At 38.4% G+C, this 19,426-nt stretch overlaps 1 protein-coding gene across 9 annotated transcripts in view; it reads left to right on the forward strand.

Moving 5' to 3' along the window:
* LOC101893112 (dystrophin, isoforms A/C/F/G/H) overlaps positions 1 to 19,426 on the forward strand; it is a 752,562-nt gene that overhangs the window by 101,595 nt on the left and 631,541 nt on the right. For all 9 annotated transcript variants that reach the window (XM_059123281.1, XM_059123282.1, XM_059123286.1 and 6 more), the window contains exons 3-5: positions 6,844 to 10,563; positions 10,627 to 11,750; positions 15,965 to 16,052. In XM_059123281.1, coding sequence (XP_058979264.1) covers positions 6,844 to 10,563; positions 10,627 to 11,750; positions 15,965 to 16,052 — 4,932 coding nt within the window. The remainder of the gene's footprint in view (positions 1 to 6,843; positions 10,564 to 10,626; positions 11,751 to 15,964; positions 16,053 to 19,426) is intronic.

The raw sequence follows: 19,426 nt of genomic DNA on the forward strand, positions 1-19,426 counted from the left end.
TGAAAGTAAAGCTACAAAGAAGACACCTGTATCGGCGTTTTGTAAGTTTACATCGCAATGTAACCTAAAGAGAGGAGGCAAATTCCACCCTCTTTTCCACATTTTGTGAAATTTTCGGATTTCAGATTCCTTGAAACTGTGCCTTTCAGGTATAAAATGTCCTTGGCAATATTGCAGATAAAAATAGAAAGAATGCTTGGAGAAATGCTTGGAGAGTATATTAAGTTCGTCATTCCGTTTGTAACTCATCGAAAAAATAATTTCAGACATAACAAAGAATATATATTCTTGATGGGAGTAAAATTCTAAGACGATTTATCCCTGTCCGTCCGTCTGTTGTAATGACGCTAGAGTCAAAACGAATATAGATAGGAAGCTAAAATTGTGCACAGATCAGTCTTTTGTCTGCAGGCAGGTCAAGTTTGAAGATGGGCTATATCGATATACACGATATCGTATAGCCCGCATATAGCGGTACACCCCGATATTCGGTGTTTTTCTGATTATAGCTACATTTTTCAATGGAATTACCTAAAAGTCCACATTAAAGGTTCTTTTTAAGAACTTTACCCCCCGGAAGAGAAATGTCTATATAGGTCCACGATATCGTATAGCCCACATACAACGGTACCCCACGATATTCGATAATTTGACCATTTAAGGGCATTATTCACCGGAGCTATTTCAAATTTCGGATTAGGAGTCTACAGTCTATGACAGAAAATTGTCTATGCAGGTGCAGGTCTTCGTATAGGCCCGGTACCTCCCGATGTTTTGTATTTTGATGATTTTAGCGACATTATTCACCGGAATTGTTTCAAAATTGGTATTTGAAGCCTAAGAGAGCAAATTTTTTGTGCAGGTCCATGTCGTCGTATAGCCCACATATATTCGATATTTTGGCGATTTTAGGAACATAATTCCCCGGAGTTATTTCCAATTTCGTATTTAGAATTCGCAATGGGTACTAAAGCCTTAGAGGAAAAAATTACGCATGCAGGCCAACGGCTTCGTATAGCCCCCATATAACGGTACCTCCCGATATTCGGTATTTTGATGATTTTAGCGACACTATTCACCGGAATTGTTTCAACGTTGGTATTTGAAGTTCGTATTGGATACTACAGCCTGTGACAGAAAATTGTCTGTGCAGGTGTAGATCTTCGTATAGGCCCCATATTTTCGGCATCCCAATTTTCGGTATTTTGATGATTTTACTACATTATTCACCGAATTTTTTTTTTCAAGTTTCGTATTTGAATATTGTAATGGCTTATGACAAAAGTGGCCTATGCAGGTCCATGACTTCGTATAGACTCCAGTATAACGACAACATTCGTTTTTTTTTAACAATTTAACAGAATTTTTAATGGATTTAATTTTTTGAAAATTTTCAAATTTGTTTCAAATTATGGAGGGTATTCAAAGTTCGGCCCGGTTAAACTCACAGCTTTCTTTTTAGTTTTTAACTCTCGAGCGAGTCAAAAAGGGGTCTTTTTGGTCTTTTTTTAATTTGGTTAAAAATTCCCTTTAAACCGGATCGTTGGAAGTCAAAATATGAAGGTTCAGAAGCCTTCGATTATCAGGAGAAATTAAGAAAATAAAGAATGCCCTTAGTAAAGTTCGTTTGGGAGTCTTCCCGAGAAATTTTTAAGCTGGAGCCGGTAGTTCTGTTATACCAACAACAGTCTGAAAGTAAAAATACAAAAAATATTTTGGTTAAAATGTTAACCCTTGGGTGTGTCAACAAATGGGTCTTTTGGGTCATTTTTCTAAATTTTGTAAAAAACACCCTTTGAACAGGATCGTAGCAAGTCAAAATATGAGAGCTCAGAAGCCTTCGATCATCAGGAGAATTTAAGGAAATTAGAAAAGGAGTAAGGGTCGTTTCGTATAAAGGAGAAATTTTAATTTTTGGACTTGGAGCCTGTAGTTCTGTTATACCTGCAAGACCGTCTGTAGGTTTTCTCAATATTGAATAAAATGTTGAGGTCTTCTGCAAATATAAGACCGTCTGGAGGTTTTCTGCAAACAGAAGACCGTCTGGGGGTCTTCTATACACAGGAAAATCGTCTAGAGGCCTTCGCCAACATAGAAGGTCGTCTGAAGGCTTTCTAAGTATACACGTTTTTTTTCTGTTTTCTAAACATAAAACCCCTCCTGGGCCTCAATTCTTGTTCTATGAAAATGTGAAATGAAAACTTTTATAGAGGAAAGAAATGCCAAGTGAAAAATATAAGGAAAATATTTTTCATTTCATATTTTTATAGAGCAGGAATCCAACCACTGGAGATCTTCTATGCATAGAACGCCATCTATATGTCGTATGTTCCTAGAAAACCTTCTAAAAGTCTACTTTACACAGAAGCTCTTCTGAGGGTCTTCCTGCCACCAAAAAAGTACCCCCAGTAGTCCAAGGATGCCACTTCCAATTTTTTTTCCTGTGTACCAAATTCGTCATAAGCTCCTTTCTTCTTTTTTCTTGTTCTGTAATTCAAAAGTACCTTATAAATAATCACAGCAGCATCAGGTTAACTAGCCACCAAACATGTTGCCTCAAGCCTCTGCACAAAGTTTGAATGTAAAGTAGGTATGGATGTATGTTAGTATTCTAACATGTGGTAGAGACGTGCGCAAACGGCAAATGACCTTGCCATTTTAAATGGAATATAATATCACGATGATGATGAGGACGATTATGATGTGATGTTTGGAGGGACAATCATGTAAATGAAAAAAAAAAAAAAAGAAACTGAAACCAGATGAGCTTGTTTCAAATTAGAAGTGAATGGGAAAAAGGAACCAAACACACTCACACAAGAGTACTCTGTTTGCGGAGGACCTAACAAGGGTGCTTCGCCAGCCATCAACAAAAAAAAAGGAAATGCAAATCCATACATTACACAATTGCAACAAGCTAATGACCTTGACTTTGTTTTGTTGTCAAACGTTTTTACGATGATGAAGATGGGGATGGTACTAATGAAAATTATGTAAATGGCGGTCATTATCATTGCCGGTAATATAAAGCTCCTATACTATTGTTGGCCGTCCCCATCGATATTTCCGATGGTTGAATTTCAAAATATCAATATTATTGAAATTTTGTTATCTTTTTAGAAAAATAGACATAGGATTGGATAGTATTTTTTGGAACTGGAGGTGCTAAGGTCGTGCAAAGTACAATTCACTCAATCTATTAACTGTATCGAAATCAAGGCGAAATTGTAAAATATAGCCAGTTTGACAAAACTCACACAAAGTACGGTTTTAACCCTAAAATGTGTTGTTTCATTCATATGAATTCCTGACATTTGAGGTTTAGACCTTTGACACCTTCTAGAACCTTTAGTAGAATTTTACGACGAATAATTAATTTTGTGGAATATTTTGATTTACTACGATCCCGCTAGAAGGGAGTTTTTAAGCGTATTTAAAAAAGGACCAAAAAGACAATTCTGCTGACTCCCTCGAAGGTTAAGATTTCCCACCAATATAGTCCACATATTTTTATCTTCAATTTTGCCGAAGGCAATATATACCTAAAACGCACAGATTTCGAGGAATCTTAATCCGAAAATAACTTTTGAAAGTTTTCATCGCAAAGTAACCTTAATAGAGGGTTCAAGTTCCCCACTCTTCCACACGTTTAGAAATTTTCGGATTAAGATTCCTTGAAATCAGAGCAATTTAGGTAGATTGTGTCTTCGGCAATATTGCAGATAGAACTACGATGAATATTTTCGTCAGACCGTCAACCCTCGAGCGAGTCCACAAGGAGGCATTTTTGGTACTTTTTTAAATATGGTTAAAAACTCCATTTTAACAGTCAAAATATTCCACAAAATTATTTGTCATAAAATTCTACTACAGGTCCCGGAAGTTGTCAAGAGTCTAAATCGGACCAAAACCCAAGGAATTCAAAAATATGAAAACCCCACTTTAGGGTTAAAGTCGTAATGTTTGTATGTGTGAAATTTGAGAAGAGTACGATGCTTATTTCGCTTTCTTTGAGCGTTTTGTTTTTCAAAATCTTGAACTCTATGTAGGGCAGGCAGCAGAAGAATTGGTCCGATCTCCACCATCTTTATAACATATCTTTTTTTAAATGGAAATATTGAGATGTACCAAGTCTAAGTGGCATTGGATGTTGTTTTCGCGTTTTGTGAGCTTCATGGATATTCAAAATTTTGACCCTTTGTGGGGGAGTTATCAAAAGGAGTGGACCGATATATCCCATCTTCACAACAGATCTTGTGTTAGTAGAAATAATTGGATGTGTTAAATATAAAGAGAACCTGATGCTTACTTCGCGTTTTATGACCTTCATGGATATTCAAAATGTTGGCCCTTTATAGGGGAGGTACCAGAGGGAAAGGTCCGATCTCTACCGTTTTTATAACAGATCCTGTGTTGATGGAAATATTCATATGTGCCAAGTCTACATTGAATCTTAACATACGATTCAATGTAGACTTGGCACATATGAATATTTCCATCAACACAGGATCTGTTATATATTTCACGTTTTCATTTTTTAAGAGTTTAATGGATATTCAAAATTTCGACCTTTTGTGGGAAGTACCAGGAAGTGTGTACCGATATATTCCATCTTAGCACCAGATCTTGAGCTTATAAAATATTTGCATGTGTGAAATTTTAAGACAATCGGATTCTTTCATCACATTTTATAAGATTTATGATTATTGAAAATGTTGACCCTTTGTAGGGGAAGAACTTGATGGAGTGGACCGATATTATCCATTTTAGCACCTGACCGGGAACTGAGGCAAATATTATGATTTGCAAAGTTGGAGCAAAATCGAATTATTGCTTCTCTTTCTGTGCAGAAAAAATATTTTTATGTAATCATTTTTTTTTTTTTTAATTTCGACCTTTTGTGGGTGAGGTACCAGAAGGTGTGGACCGATGTATTTCATCTTAACACCAGACCTTGTGTTAATAAAAAAAAATTGGATGTGTGAAATTTGAAGGCAATCGAATTCTTATATCACATTTTATAAGAGTTGTAATTATTCAAAATTTTGACCCTTTGTGGGGGAGGTAGTTGATGGAGTGGACCGATATTGTCCATGTTCGCACCTGACATAGCACTGGTGCAAATATTAGGATATGCAAAGTTGGAGCAAAATCGGATCATCGTTTCCCTTTCTTTGCAGAAAATACGGTCTTTAAAACTTCGAGGGGGAGTACCAAAAGGAGTGGACTGATATTGTCCATTTTAGCACCAGACCTTGGTTTTATATAAATATTGGGATTTGTGAAATTTGAAGACAATCGGACTCTTACATCACATTTTATGAGAGTTGTAATTATTAAAAATTTTGAATTCAATAAAAATATTAGGATTCGCAAAGTTGGAACAAAATCGGATTATCCTTTTTCTTTCTGTGCAATAAATTATTTTCTTTGAAAATTTTTGCAATTTGTGTGGGAGGTACCAGAAGGACCATTTCCGAACTCGATCTTAGTTTGACGAAAATATTACGATGTATCAAGTTTGGACCAAATCGGATACTCCCTTCGAGAGTTATCGTGCGCACCAGCCAGGCGGACGGACATCGCTAGATCGACTCGAAATGTCCTGAAACGGATTTGGTCCAAAGAGATCTAGGGTATAAAACCGTTATTTCGATTCAGCCATATGGCTGAGAGTATAAAAAACCATAAAATAATTTGTATTTTTAATCATTATTTTAAAAGCCTTACCTTGTGTAAAGTTGTACAAAAATCTCCAACAAATCATAATATTAGTTGGATGACGTCAAAGACAAAAATATTCCCCATCAAATTTTACCATAAGTCGCCAAAGACAGGACGTCTCTATTTCCACTTAATACCAAAAAAATGAATAATTTTTTGATCAATTTTTTTATAGCCCTACTGTCGTGAGTTTTTGAAAAAATCTCCAACAAATCATCATTTTTGAATTATGACGTCAAATACAAAAATAGAAAGAAATCTGTATTTCCATTGTATACTAAAAAAATAATTGCATCAATTTTCAAAAAAAAAAAAAAAAAAAGATTGATTTCATAATTTGTTTGATCATTTTTTTTAAAAAGCCGCACTTTGTGTGAGTTTGTGCAAAAACTTTCAATAAATCATAATTTTACAAGGATGGCGCCAAATATAAAGATATTCATTTTTAACGCCCTCTATATTCAAACAATTACAGCCTTTGGATGGCTTGTAGTCCTCGGGGTTGCCAATACATGGATTCAAAAACACATTTAAAAAATAATATCACAGGAATCAATTCTATAAATTGAGGTCCTAAAAATAGGATTACTCAGCGCCCTCTATTTCTGAGAATCTTCATTTTGTGGTGGATTTGGAAATTCTCGGCAATGGGAAGTTTAATAAGTGCAACATTTTTCAATTCTTCGAGTTCGGATCTGGTCGAGAAATTGGAAAAATGCTGAAAAAATTAATTTCTCGTCTACGGCATAGGTTAAAGTTGATGTAACTAGCTTTCTCACCAGATGTCGTTTAAAAATCTCTTAAAACCCATTGTGACAAAATAAATAGTGACATCTAGTTGTCATTTGTCGCTGGAATCAATTCCCAAAATACGCTCTACTTATGTAAAGAATCTTCAATTGACGTCTCAGATTAATGCCAGAAATGTTGATATTTGAGGTCAATGTGTTTTGAACTTTCTGAAATATAGGTCTATTTTATGAGAAGTTTTGTGTGTAAAGTTAAAATAAATATCAAGTTCCTCTAAGGAAAATTTATTTCCAAGTTTCAAAACTTTTGTCAAATTATTTTTCAAAATTTACTTAATTTTTTTCCTCTCTCTCTTTTTTCATTTTTCAGAAACCCGAAAAAGGCCGCATGCGTGTTCATCACATCAACAATCTGAATAAGGTCCTGCAGGTTATTCAGGAACATGGAGTCAAATTGGTGAACATATCCAGTGATGACATTGTCGAGGGTAATCCTAAATTAATTTTGGGATTGATTTGGTTAATTGCCCTGGAATTTAATGGGCAAAATCTGGTGAAAAGTCATTCGAGTAATGGCGTGGAGAAGTCCCTGCTGAATTGGGCTCGCCAATTCACCGAACCCAAGGGTGTGAAACTCAATGATTTCTCCAACAGTTGGTCCGATGGTCGTGCTTTCCTTTTGATCCTCGATGCCCATTTGGATAATGTGGATTTATCGAGTGTCCTGACCCAACATCCTTTGGCCCGGCTAAGGACAGCTTTCGATTTGGCCTATACTTATTTTAAAATTGAAAAACTATTGGATCCGGAAGATGTACATACCCATAAGCCGGATAATAAGTCTATACAAATGTATGTTATGTGCCTGTATCATGCCATGGAAACGCGTAGAACGCTTGAAGAGGAGGAGGAGCAGGAGAATGAAGAAGGGGAGCAGGAGGTGGGAAATTTGTGCCAACCCCGTCGCAGGGAAACAGAAACAGTATTATATGAGGAGGATAATAAGACAGAGGATTTAGGCTATGGCCGAAGTGTAAATATAACCGATTTAGATGAAATTCCCTTAGATAATAAGGATCAGGACGATGGCCTAGAGGATGGAGAGGCTGGCCACTCGGATGCCTCTTCTTCGATGGCCAACAGTGCCACAGATTCGGGTATTAAATCGAAATATAACAGTGATACCTTTAAGTCGATTATGGATTTGGAAATGGATCCACCGGCCAAGAGCCAATTGGCCAATTTCCTGTTGAAGGATGACAAATCCAGGCCCCATAGCCTGGCCACAAATGTGTCCATAGAGATCAGCACCTATCAGGCAGCTCTGGAAGCTGTGCTAACACTGCTGCTCGAGGATGAGCAAATATTGTCGGAAACCTTGCCAGAACCCCATGATTTTCTGACGGCCAAGGCCCAATTTCATGAAAATGAACAGTTTATGTTGAAATTGACCGAACACCAGCAGTACGTGGGTGAGGCCTTGGAGGAGGGCTCCAATCTCATCAATGAATCCCAAAAATCCCAAGGCCTAACGGTGGAGGATCAAAATGAAATCAGGCAACAAATGGTGCTGCTGAATGAGAGATGGGAAACTTTGCGTTTGAAGGCTTTGAATGTCCAGAGCAAGATCCTCATGCGCCTGGCCGAGTTCCAAAGCCAACAAATTGAGAAGCTAAAGAATTTCCTTACCAACATTGAGGATAGAATATCCCTGATGTCGGACATTGGACCCACCTTGAAAGAGGTTGAGGTGCAGCTGAGAGAGGCCGCCGTACTTAAGGATGATCTAAAGCACCAACAGGATTTGGTGGATAGCCTTAGCAATATGGTGGTCATTGTCAATGATGAGTCGGGGAATTTCAACGACCTGGAAGATAAGCTCTCAGCCCTGGGAGAACGTTGGTCCCATGTAGTGAAATGGTGCGATTTGAGGCAAGAGAAATTGCAGCAATACAAATGTATATCGCGATGGTTGGATACCCGTGAGCAGGACCTCAAGCACATGGAGTCCAAGGATGTCTGTGATTTGGGTAGCATTACGAAGCGTATGAATGATTTGAACTACTGTGCCAAGGATCTACTGGAACTGGAGCGTTACCTCATTGATTTGCGGCAAATGGTGGCAGCGACCTTGCAGGAGGGTGATGTACGTGGGGAACAGGTGCTGGTGCAATTGGAGAACTTTGAAGATCGCCTGGATGCTTTGAAACAAATTGTCGAGGTGCAAACGGAACGCATCGAACAGAAGGGCTTCAAATTTGGTCGAGATCGGGCTTCCTATGATGATTCGAAGGTTGTGAAGCCAGATCATTGGACTGACTTCCAGATGATTATCCGTTTTGGTGAAGATGAGGCCGAGGAAACGGATGATGGTGGGGTTCAGGACGCGCACATGGTAGAGGGTTCCCCGCTAGCCTGTAAGAAAAGGCGTTTGCGGAATACGGATAACTTTAACCTTTTGGAGGGTAAGATCCTGGAAGCCTTCGGATTCATCGATGACTGTGAGGAGCAGATGCAACAGCTGCAGAGGAGGAGCCTGCGCAATCAGGCCGAAATGCTGGAGAAATTGGAAAAGGAGGTGAGTTCCCGCCTGGAAAATTCCCGCGAGCTAAGGGATCTCTATGAGCTGTGCGAAAAGGAAGATGTTAGCCGTAACATGATCATGGAAGCCTCACAGATCAAACAAATTGAACAAAAATACTACGAGTTGAGACAGGCCCTGGAGAGTCAAGGGCGTGCCTGTTCCAAGCTCATGGAAAAGGAAAAGCTTTACAATAGCCTCACGGGATTCAAGCTGGTGCTTGCCGATTCGCGGGATTGGTATAAACAGCATTCCAACAGTGCCTCAAAGGGGGATTTGCAGCAGCGTCTCAGCGACATGGAATCCCTGACCATGGAGATACAACAGGCCAAGGAGGCCACCACCTCCATGGGTGAGGATTTCCAGGAATGGAAGGAGGATTTCAATATATTCTATGACTCCTGGAATGACATGAAAAAGGCCATATTGACATTGATACGCGAAAAGGGTGGCAGCGATGAGATCCAGGGGAAACTGGAGGTCTTACAAAATTTCCTCAAACGTGTGCCCCAGATCCAGGTGATTGTAGACTCATTGGAGCCCATGCAAAAACGTCTCACGGAACTCAATCGTTTCCACGAGGAGTTGGAGACCCTTAAACCCGATTTTGATCTAATCAAACAAAGGCGTCCCGACAGCCTCTCGTCCGAGTTCCAGGAGAAATGGCTCAAGGCCGAGGAGCAAATCTCGGAAAGGATTATTAAACAGACCACAGCTATTGAGAATCTAAATCATTTCACGGCAGAATACAATGCCATAATGGCTGTGCTCCGAAAACTGGAAAGTAATCTCCGAGAGGGTGAGGCCGGGGACTCTAAACCCACAGCCGAGGCTGCGAGTTCCATGAAGTTACGTAAATTGGAAATTGATGTGATCAGTGCCCGGAACTTCAGTGAAATCATCATTAAGGATGCCCAAGCCCAGCACCGAGAGCATTTGACCTCTCAGATCAAGGAGCTCAATGAGTTCTTTTCCCGGATCCAAAATATCTATAAGGAGAATCTGCAAAAGACCCTGGATATTCAGAAGCAATCCGAGGAGATTTTCGAACGTCTCAACCACACCGAACAGTGGCTCAATGAGCTGTCCAATAACACTCCCAAGACACCCATCTCTCAGATACTCAACTCCAATGAGTTGTTCCATTTGAAGTCGAAATTTCAGGCTCTCAAAGAGACCTGTGAGCGGGAGGCTGTGAATTTTAGGGAACTCAATGAATTGGGCGGAGATTGCCTCGTACAAATCGATGAACTAAAATCCAAGGGTTTGGATAATGTTGACGAGAAATATAATTTGTTGGCCAAGAAGTTTACACGGCTCAATGCCCGCTGGACGGAGGTCACCTCGTTGGTGTATCAGAAATGTGGTCTGCTGGAACATATTTCCACACAGCTGGGGGAATTTAAGAAATTTATGGTCTCGGAGACAGGATATCTGGATCGCTTGGAAAATAAAATGCGTTCCACGCCGGAGAATGCCGATGCCGAGGAGATCATTGAGGAATTGGATGTAAGTGCCACAAGCCCATAACCCATAATTTGTTAATAATTCTCTCTTTCTCTCTCCTTCTAGGACTTGGAAAACGTGCTACGCGGCCACTCCGACGACTGGCTGGAAAAGATCCAAGAAATTGGCCAGGAGTTAATTTCCCATGAATTTATGGCCGAATCCATTGGCCAAGAAATCAATGCCATTGTGGAACGTTGGACCCAGCTACAGCAAAAGGCAAAGCAGCGGGCCGAAATCCTGGAGCAGGAAGTTAACGAGGCCAAACAATCGGAAAAATGTGTCGAACAATTCGAGGCCTGGCTCACCCGTGTCGATGAGATACTCAGCGAACATTTGGAAAATGATGTTACCATTGAAGATTTACCCGAAGATTTCCAACAATTGGCCATGGAATTTGAGGAGAATGAAAGGTGCTTCCAAGAAATCGATGATCTCATTGCGGAGCATCAGCGTAATGGGAAAATTGAGGCAGCCAATCGGCTACAGGATCAATTGAATTTGCTAGAGATGCGATACAAATCCTGTCAACTGAAACTCAACAAATGTACCGCTCCCCAACCGGCCTTTGAATCGAGGCTTAATCGGGCCGTGGCCGAGTTGCGTAATGTTGAAAGATCCACTTTAGTTCTAGATGTGGCCACAGCTGGACCCTCAACCGTGCAGGTGCAATATCAAAAATGCCTACAAATCTATCGCACCCTGTCCGAAATAAAATCCGAAATTGAAAGTACCATAAAAACGGGACGCAAGGTTTGCGAGGATAAATTCACCAAATCACCCAAGCAGCTGAGTCAACGTATCGATGCCCTCAAACATCTCTACAATGCCTTGGGTGAAAATGTCACCCAATCGAAGATTTTCCTTGAAGGTTTAATTAAGCTGGCCAAACAGCTGGAAGAATGTTTCCAGGCAGCCGAAGAGCTGAATCGTAAATTTGAAAATCCCCAGGAAATGCATGATCGCAATTCAGTCTTTTTGGAATATGAAAGTATTCTCCAGAAATGTGAAGATATCTATGAAGAGTACAGTAAATCATGTGATCCGGTGTGCCTGGAAGACACACGACAAAAAATCGATGATCTAAAGGCTTCGTATATGAAGCTGACCAGTGCAGATGTCATCAAGCGTCTGACAGAAATGAAATCAACGCTACAGAATTTGGATAATATTTCGTTGGATACTTTGAGGTGAGTGTGGAATTTTTTTGTTTTCTTGATGTAGATGAATAGTGGAAGGAAGTGGACAACATTGAACATTGAGAAAATTGGGTAGATATTGAGTGGATACGCTTGGGTATTCTTGATTTTCAAAGCTGGATCATTCCGAATCAGAGAGACTGGCCATGAATTGGTAAAAATCATAAATTAGAGAATTACATTTTAGTTGGGCGCCATTTGTTTTATTTTCCTTGATATCCGCATTTTTATACCCTCAGCCATATAAAGGGCACGATTTGATAGATCAAAATTTACCTCATCAAAATAACGGTTTCAGACCCTAGGTCTTTTTGGACAAAATCCGTTTCAGGAAGTTTGAAGTCGATCTTGCGATGTCCGTCCGTTCATCTGTCCGCCTGTCTGGCTGGTACGCAAGATAACTCTCGAAGGGAGTATCCGATTTGGTTCAAACACATCGTAATATTATTATCAAACTTAGATCGAGTTTGGAGGTGGTCAATATCGGCCCACTCCTTCTGGTAACTCCCCCACAAGTGGTCAAATTTAAAAAAAAAATATTTTGCTGCGCAGACAGAGAAAGGATAATCCGATTCTGCTCCAACTTTGAAAATTCTAATATTTGCATTAGTGCTAGGTCAGGTGAGAAAAAAAATAATATCGGTCCACTCCATCAATCCCTCCGCTATATTAAATTTTGCAGGTCGATGGTGTTGTAATTCCGATCACCAACTACCCCAAGGTCTAAGGATCACATTCGATAGCCTTTTCAAGTCGTCCGCATACCACAGTTATCTGCCATAAGATTAGAAGTAGGAACAAGGTTCTCAATTCTCTGGTAGACAGCACTTGGTGAGCTAATAAGGAAACCCTATTGAGCCCTTACAACGAGATTTGTCGTTCTATGGTAAACTATGCGGCTCCGGTGTGGTCCGCCAGCGTTAGTCCTACGCATATTGCAAAAATATTCAGTCCTGCCAGAATGCCGCGCCACAAGCTGGGCAGATGTTCTGCACATTGCTGTCGATCAGGTCCCAATAGGAATTGAGACGGCTGCACCATCAGGATCTTAACAGCATTTTATCATGCTGTCGCACCGGTAAGACCTTCGCCGACATAGAACCGCAAGAGGGTGGCTCCTTATGACACCTGTCGACCACCTACATGAGGAGGCACCCTTTTGCTAAAGATGAAGTATATCGGTCCCCTCCTTCTGGCAACTCCCCCACAGAAGGTCGACATTTTCAAAATATTTATGTACGGCATACGTAGAAAAACGATAATCCGATTTTGCTCCAACTTTGCAAATCCTAATATTTGCGTCAAAGCTGAGACATGTGCGCAAATAGACAATATCGGTCCACTCCATCAATTCTGGGACCCCCACAAAGGGTCAATATTTTGAATTCTGGGACCCCCACAAAGGGTCAAAGTTTTGAATAATCATGAAGCTCATAAAACACGGAATTAACATCCGATTCCATTCAGACTTGACACATCTCAATATTTCCATCAACACAAGACCTGTAATAAAGATGGTAGCGGTCGGACCATTCCTTCTGGTACCTTCTCCACAAAGGGTCAAAATTTGGAATAATTATACCTCTTATAAAAAGTGATGTAAGAGTCCGATTGTCCTCAAATTACATAAATCACAGTAATTTTACTACCCCAAGGTCTGGTGTGAAGATGGAAGGTATCGGTTCACTCCTTCTGGTACCTCTCCCACAACGGATTAAAATTTTAAATAGCCAAAACGATAAAAAAATCCGAAATAAGCGTCCAGTCCTCTTCAAATTACACACATCATAATATTTTTATTAACCCAAGTTCTGGCGTGACGATGGATTATGTCGGTTCTCTCTTTCTGGTACTTGAATATTCATGAAGCTCATAATACGCGAAAATAACGTCTTATTCCATTCGGACTTGTTACATCTCAATATTTTCAACACAAGATCTATTATAAAGATGGCAGAGCTCGCACCATTTCTTCTGATACCTCCCCCACATAGTCTACAAGATTTTGAAAGATTTTGTTGTTTATATATACCCTATACCACAAGGTGGTCAGGATATTATGTCTTTGTGCATTTGTTTGTAACAGGCAAAAGGAAACGAGATAAACCCATAGTTCCTTTTGATGATCTGCATAGAATCAATTTCTGAGTCGATTTATGCATGTCCGTCCGTCTGTCCATATATTTTTGTGAACAAAGTACAGTTCGCATTTATTATCCGATTGAAATGAAATTTTGCACAAATCATTTGTTTGGCCCAAGGACGAACCCTATTGAAATTGGAGATAATCGGTAAAAATTTAGATATAGCTCCCACATAAATCTTCGTCCGATTTGCCTTTTATTGTGCACCAAACGCGTAATATCAGCCCGAATAGTATGGAATTTTGCACATACAACCAAATTAGGTCTAAAAATAAGTATGCCAAATTTGATCGAAATCGGTCAAGAAATAGCTTTAGCTCCAACATATATTATTAATCCGATTTGTTGTTTTTGTCCTCCGCAGCCGTAATATACACTCTGTAACAACAATATTTGGGGAAATATATCAAATACGGCTCAGAAATACCTTTGATAAATTTTATCGAGATCGGTTCGGATTTGGATATATCTCCGTCCGATTTACTTTTTATTGTGCACCAAACGTCTAATATTTGCCCAAATGAGATGAAATTTGGCACTTACGACCGAATTGAGTCTAGAAGCTAGTATATCAAATTTGGTGAAGATCAGTTCAGATATAGCTATAGCTCCCATATATATTGTTCATCCGATTTGTTATATTTGTTACCCACAGCCGTAATATGCACTCCGTAACAACGATATTCTAGGAAATTTATGAAATACAGCTCAGAAATATATTTGCTAAATTTTATCAAGATCGGTTCGTATTTGGATATATCTCCCATATATAACTTCGTCCGATTTGCATTGGATTGTGCACCAAACGTCTAATATTTGCCCAAATGGGATGAAATTTGGCACTTACGACCGAATTGAGTCTAGAAGCTAGTATGTCAAATTTGGTGAAGATCGGTTCAGATATAGCTTTAGCTCCCATATTTATTGTTCATCCCATTTGTTATATTTGTTACCCACAGCCGTAATATGCACTCCGTAACAACGATATTCAGGGGAATATATGAAATACAGAAATATCTTTGCCAAATTTTATCAAGATTGGTTCAGATTTGGACATAGCCCCCATATATATCTTTATCCGATTTTAAATTAATTGTCCATCAAATGGGCAATACAAGTCCGAATGTAAAAGATACAGATACGGCAGATTTATTTTTTTTGAATTTTTAAATTATAATTATAATCATAGCGGGTATGATTGAATTCTTCCATAAAAACTTTTAATTGTTATGCGGAGCTCTACTAAATTAGCAAAGTGGTGTAGGGTATCATAAAGTCGGCCCCGCCCGACTTTAAGAGTTTCTTTCCTGGTTTTATCGGTATTAGATGGAGTATGAAAATTGAATACTTCCGTCGACTATATCTATCCTAACGAAATAGACAATATTGGCTTATTTCTTTGGAAACTACTCAACGGGTCAAAGGTTTGAATTAATATAACCGAAGTCGAAATATATTTAAATAATCGAACATTGGCTGAGGATATACATTTGTCGGCAAGGCCGAGTGATACTTTTTGAATTGTTCTGTTTATTTTTTGGTAGAAAGCATAAATTAGAGAATTTGATTTTAGTTGGGCGCCATTTGTTTTTTTTTTTTTTTTTTCTGATCCGAATTTTTAAACTATATATAACGTCTAAATATTTGGATAGCAAACAACAGCAACCAAGTGGCGCCCAACGCGAATTCCTTTCTGTTGGGGATAATTGTATCCTTTTATATTTTATTTATTTTTTATTAACAATTAACACACTTAATATTTCATTGCCTTCCCGTCCACTGTTCAATTGCAAACAAACAAACAAATAATAATAAAAAACCAAACAATTATCGTATAACTTGATCACCTTCTAATTACATTTGCATTTCAAGAGTATCCACTTAACATAAACATAATTTTCCACATCATTTCATTTGGCTTTCAAATGGAAACCAATACTAATATAATTTTATATAACTCTTCGCTTATTGTATTTCATTTTAATTTTCTCGTTCTTTTTTTTTTTTTTTGTATTTTTTATTTTTTCACATTTCTTCGTAACGCCACACTTCCTTCCACAGGGCCATGGAACATGATTTAAAGCAGATTAATGTGCCATCCAATCCGGAAATTGAAAAATTGCAACAGCAAGTAATTGCAATTGTAGTGGTAAGTCCGGAACGAGATTTATATTCATGTTTAAATGTGTACTTTTTTGTTGCTGTGTGAATGTGTTTTTTGTGCCTTGCATTTTTTGTTGTTATCTAATATGTGTGTAACTGTAAATGTTGCTTTTTTTGTATGTGTGTTTTTATCTTGTTTTTTATGTTTCTTTAGTTGTAGTATTGGTTTAAATGTTTTATAGTGTTGCATTAGTAGTGGTGAGATTTGCATTGCATTTTAAATTAAGTGTATCAATATTTGTATGTTTTTTAATTAAATTAGTAATAATATGTAAATAAATTCCGGAATAGTTATTAGTTTTTAATTCTAAAACAAAAAATGTGGCGCCCAACGTTAGGATGGAAATTTTAATTTTGCTTTAGAGGGGGTCCAGAGAATTTTTCGTAAAAAGTTCCCCCATTATTCGAGTTTATTGCATTAAATTAAATTTTTAATACAAAAGTGGCGCCCAACGTAAGGCTTAAGATAAACAAGCAAAAACGCTGTAAGTTCGGCCGGGCAGAACTTTGAATACCCTCCACCATTTGGTACAAATTTAAAAATACCGAATGTAGTCGTATATTAGGATCTATACGACGACGTCACAAGCTATTACAATATTCAAATGCGAAACTTGAAAAAAAATCTGTTTATAATGTAGCTTAAATCATAAAAATACCGAATATAGGGAGGTATCATGGGGGTTTTAAAACGTGCACCTGCACAGACAATTTTTTGTCATAGGCTGTAGTAACCATTACGAACTTCAAATACAAAATTTGAAATAATTCCGGTAAATAATGTCGCTAAAATAATCAAAATACCGAATATCGGGGGGTACGGTATATGGAGGATATACGAAGACGTGGACCTGCACAGACAATTTTCTGTCATATGCTGTAGTATTCATTACGAAATTCAAATACAAAATTTGAAATAGTTCCGGTAAATAATGTCTCTAAAATCATCAGAATACCGAATATCGGGAGGTACCGTTATATGGGGGCTATACGAAGACATGGACCTACATGGCTCATTTTCTGTAGTAGGATGTAGTATCCATTACGAACTTCAAATACCAAATTCGAAACGATTCCGGTAAATAATGTCGCTAAAATCATCAAAATACCGAATATCGGGGGGTACCGTTATATGGGGGCTATACGAAGACGTGGACCTACATGGCTCATTTTCTGTTGTAGGATGTAGTATCCATTACGAATTTCAAATGCCAAAATTGAAACAATCCCGGTGAATAATGTCGCTAAAATGATCAAAATACCGAATATCGGGAGGTACCGTTATATCGGGGCTATACGAAGATGTGGACCTGCACAGTTAATTTTCTGTCATAGGCTGTAGTATCCATTACGAACGTCAGATACCAAATTTGAAACAATTCCGGTGAATAATGTCGCTAAAATGATCAAAATACGGAATATCGGGAGGTACCGTTATATGGAGCTATATGTTAACTTGGACCTACATGGCCCATTTACGAACTTAGCCTGCCTACTGGCAAAATATACATGTGTGCAAAATTTTAGCCTTCTATCTTAATTTGTTCGAAAGATAGCGTGATTACAACAGACAGAACATGGCTAAATCGTCTTAGAATTTTACGCTGATCAAGAATATATATATACTTTGTTGGGTCTGACATGAGTATTTCGAGGAGTTACAAACGGAATGACAAAATTAATATACCCTCCATAGTATGGTGGAGGGTATAAAAAGTTATTAAGTGATTAAGAAATAATCTCCTGGCCATTGGAAATGAGCGAACTGTCTTATATAATACTATTAAATAATCAATACCCATCAAAGGTAGATCTATTGGTTTGTTTACTTCTAACAGAGTCGGCTGAAATATCTTCGCTTCGTAGCCTACACAAAATTCATAGTTTTTATTCTAAAACAAAATGTGGCGCCCAACGTTAGGATTTTAATGTTGCTTTAGATAGACTCCTAGCAGAATCCCTTCCCGTTATTTGATTTTATATATATATATTGCATCAAATTAAATTTGTTCAACAAAAATGGCGCCCAACATAAGATCAGGAGATTTATAATCAACAAAGTTATTAACTAGTCAAGAAAATATCTTCTGCCCATTTGGAAATATTATAGCGAACTTTTATATGTAAAAATATTGAAAATAAATACCCATCGGTAGATAGGTCTGGTGCAGCGATTGCCTTTAACAGAGTCGACTGAAATATCTCCACTTCGTTTGCTACACAAACATCTTTATTTAAAATCTGAAACATCTTGGCTGTTGTCTAGTTCGATATCTCGCAACAATAGCTAAATACCGTCCAAGTGCACTGGTGCCCAATAAAATATTAGGAATTTAAAAAGGCAATTTTAATTTAAAATCTGGTACATCTTGAGTGCTGCCTAATGTGGTATCTCAGAATCTCCGCTAATTTTTGGCCAAGGGCAGTGTATAAAGCACAAGATGACGGAAACGATTTGAAAATTTAACTAAATTTATCATTAAAGGGTGAGATAAAAAAAAAAAAAAAAAAAAAAACTGCAATATAGTCAAACGTCATAATTTTTACATTTTTTTAATTTTTTTTTTTTTTGAATCAAAGCAAAAAATGTCGGAAATAGCATCAAATTTGACACGAATTATGGCCTTCAAACGGCCAATGAAACCGTCACACGATGCCCGAATGTTGCTCTGCGGTATTTTGGTCCATTGCCGGCGAAACGCTTGCTTCAGGTGATCGACACTTTGGTATTTTTTAGTGCCAACTTTGCTTCCCAAAATACTTCAGACACAATAGTCCAACAGATTGGTATCCGGAGATTTTGGTGTCCATTGTGAGCTGGAACTGAAGCGAGCAACCTCATTTTGTAATCATTCTTGGGTGGAGCGTGCTGAGTGCGATTTTGCTGAGTCCTGTTGGAATGTCCAAGGTCTGCGGCTAAAATGTTTGCGTGCCTAAGGCTTTAATACATCCTCCAGAATATCTTCGCGGTAATATTCGGTATTTATTCTGATGCCAATGTTATGGCGGCTCACACCATCACTATGGCCGGCGCTTGAGTTGTGGTGGCCAACCGAAGGTGCACATTTTCAGCTGACCTCTTTGGCAAGTAAAAACGATAATTTTGTTTGCTTACAAACTTCTGGACAACGAATGTTTTCTCGTCGGAGAAAACCAAATTCTCCAGTTCACCACTTTCGGCCAAGCGAAGCAACTCTTTAGCTCTTTTGAGTCTATTTTCTTTCTGTTGCGGTGTAAGTTCTTGCACTTTTTGGAATTTCAATGGCTTTACCCCGAGCTCATTTTTCAATTGAAAATCACAATATTCCAAATAATTCGCATACGATCAATTTTTCGGCTACTGCCACGCGGGTTTCGATC

This window comes from Musca domestica, unplaced genomic scaffold, assembly GCF_030504385.1.
Source record: "Musca domestica strain aabys unplaced genomic scaffold, Musca_domestica.polishedcontigs.V.1.1 24, whole genome shotgun sequence".
Lineage (NCBI taxonomy): Eukaryota > Metazoa > Arthropoda > Insecta > Diptera > Muscidae > Musca > Musca domestica.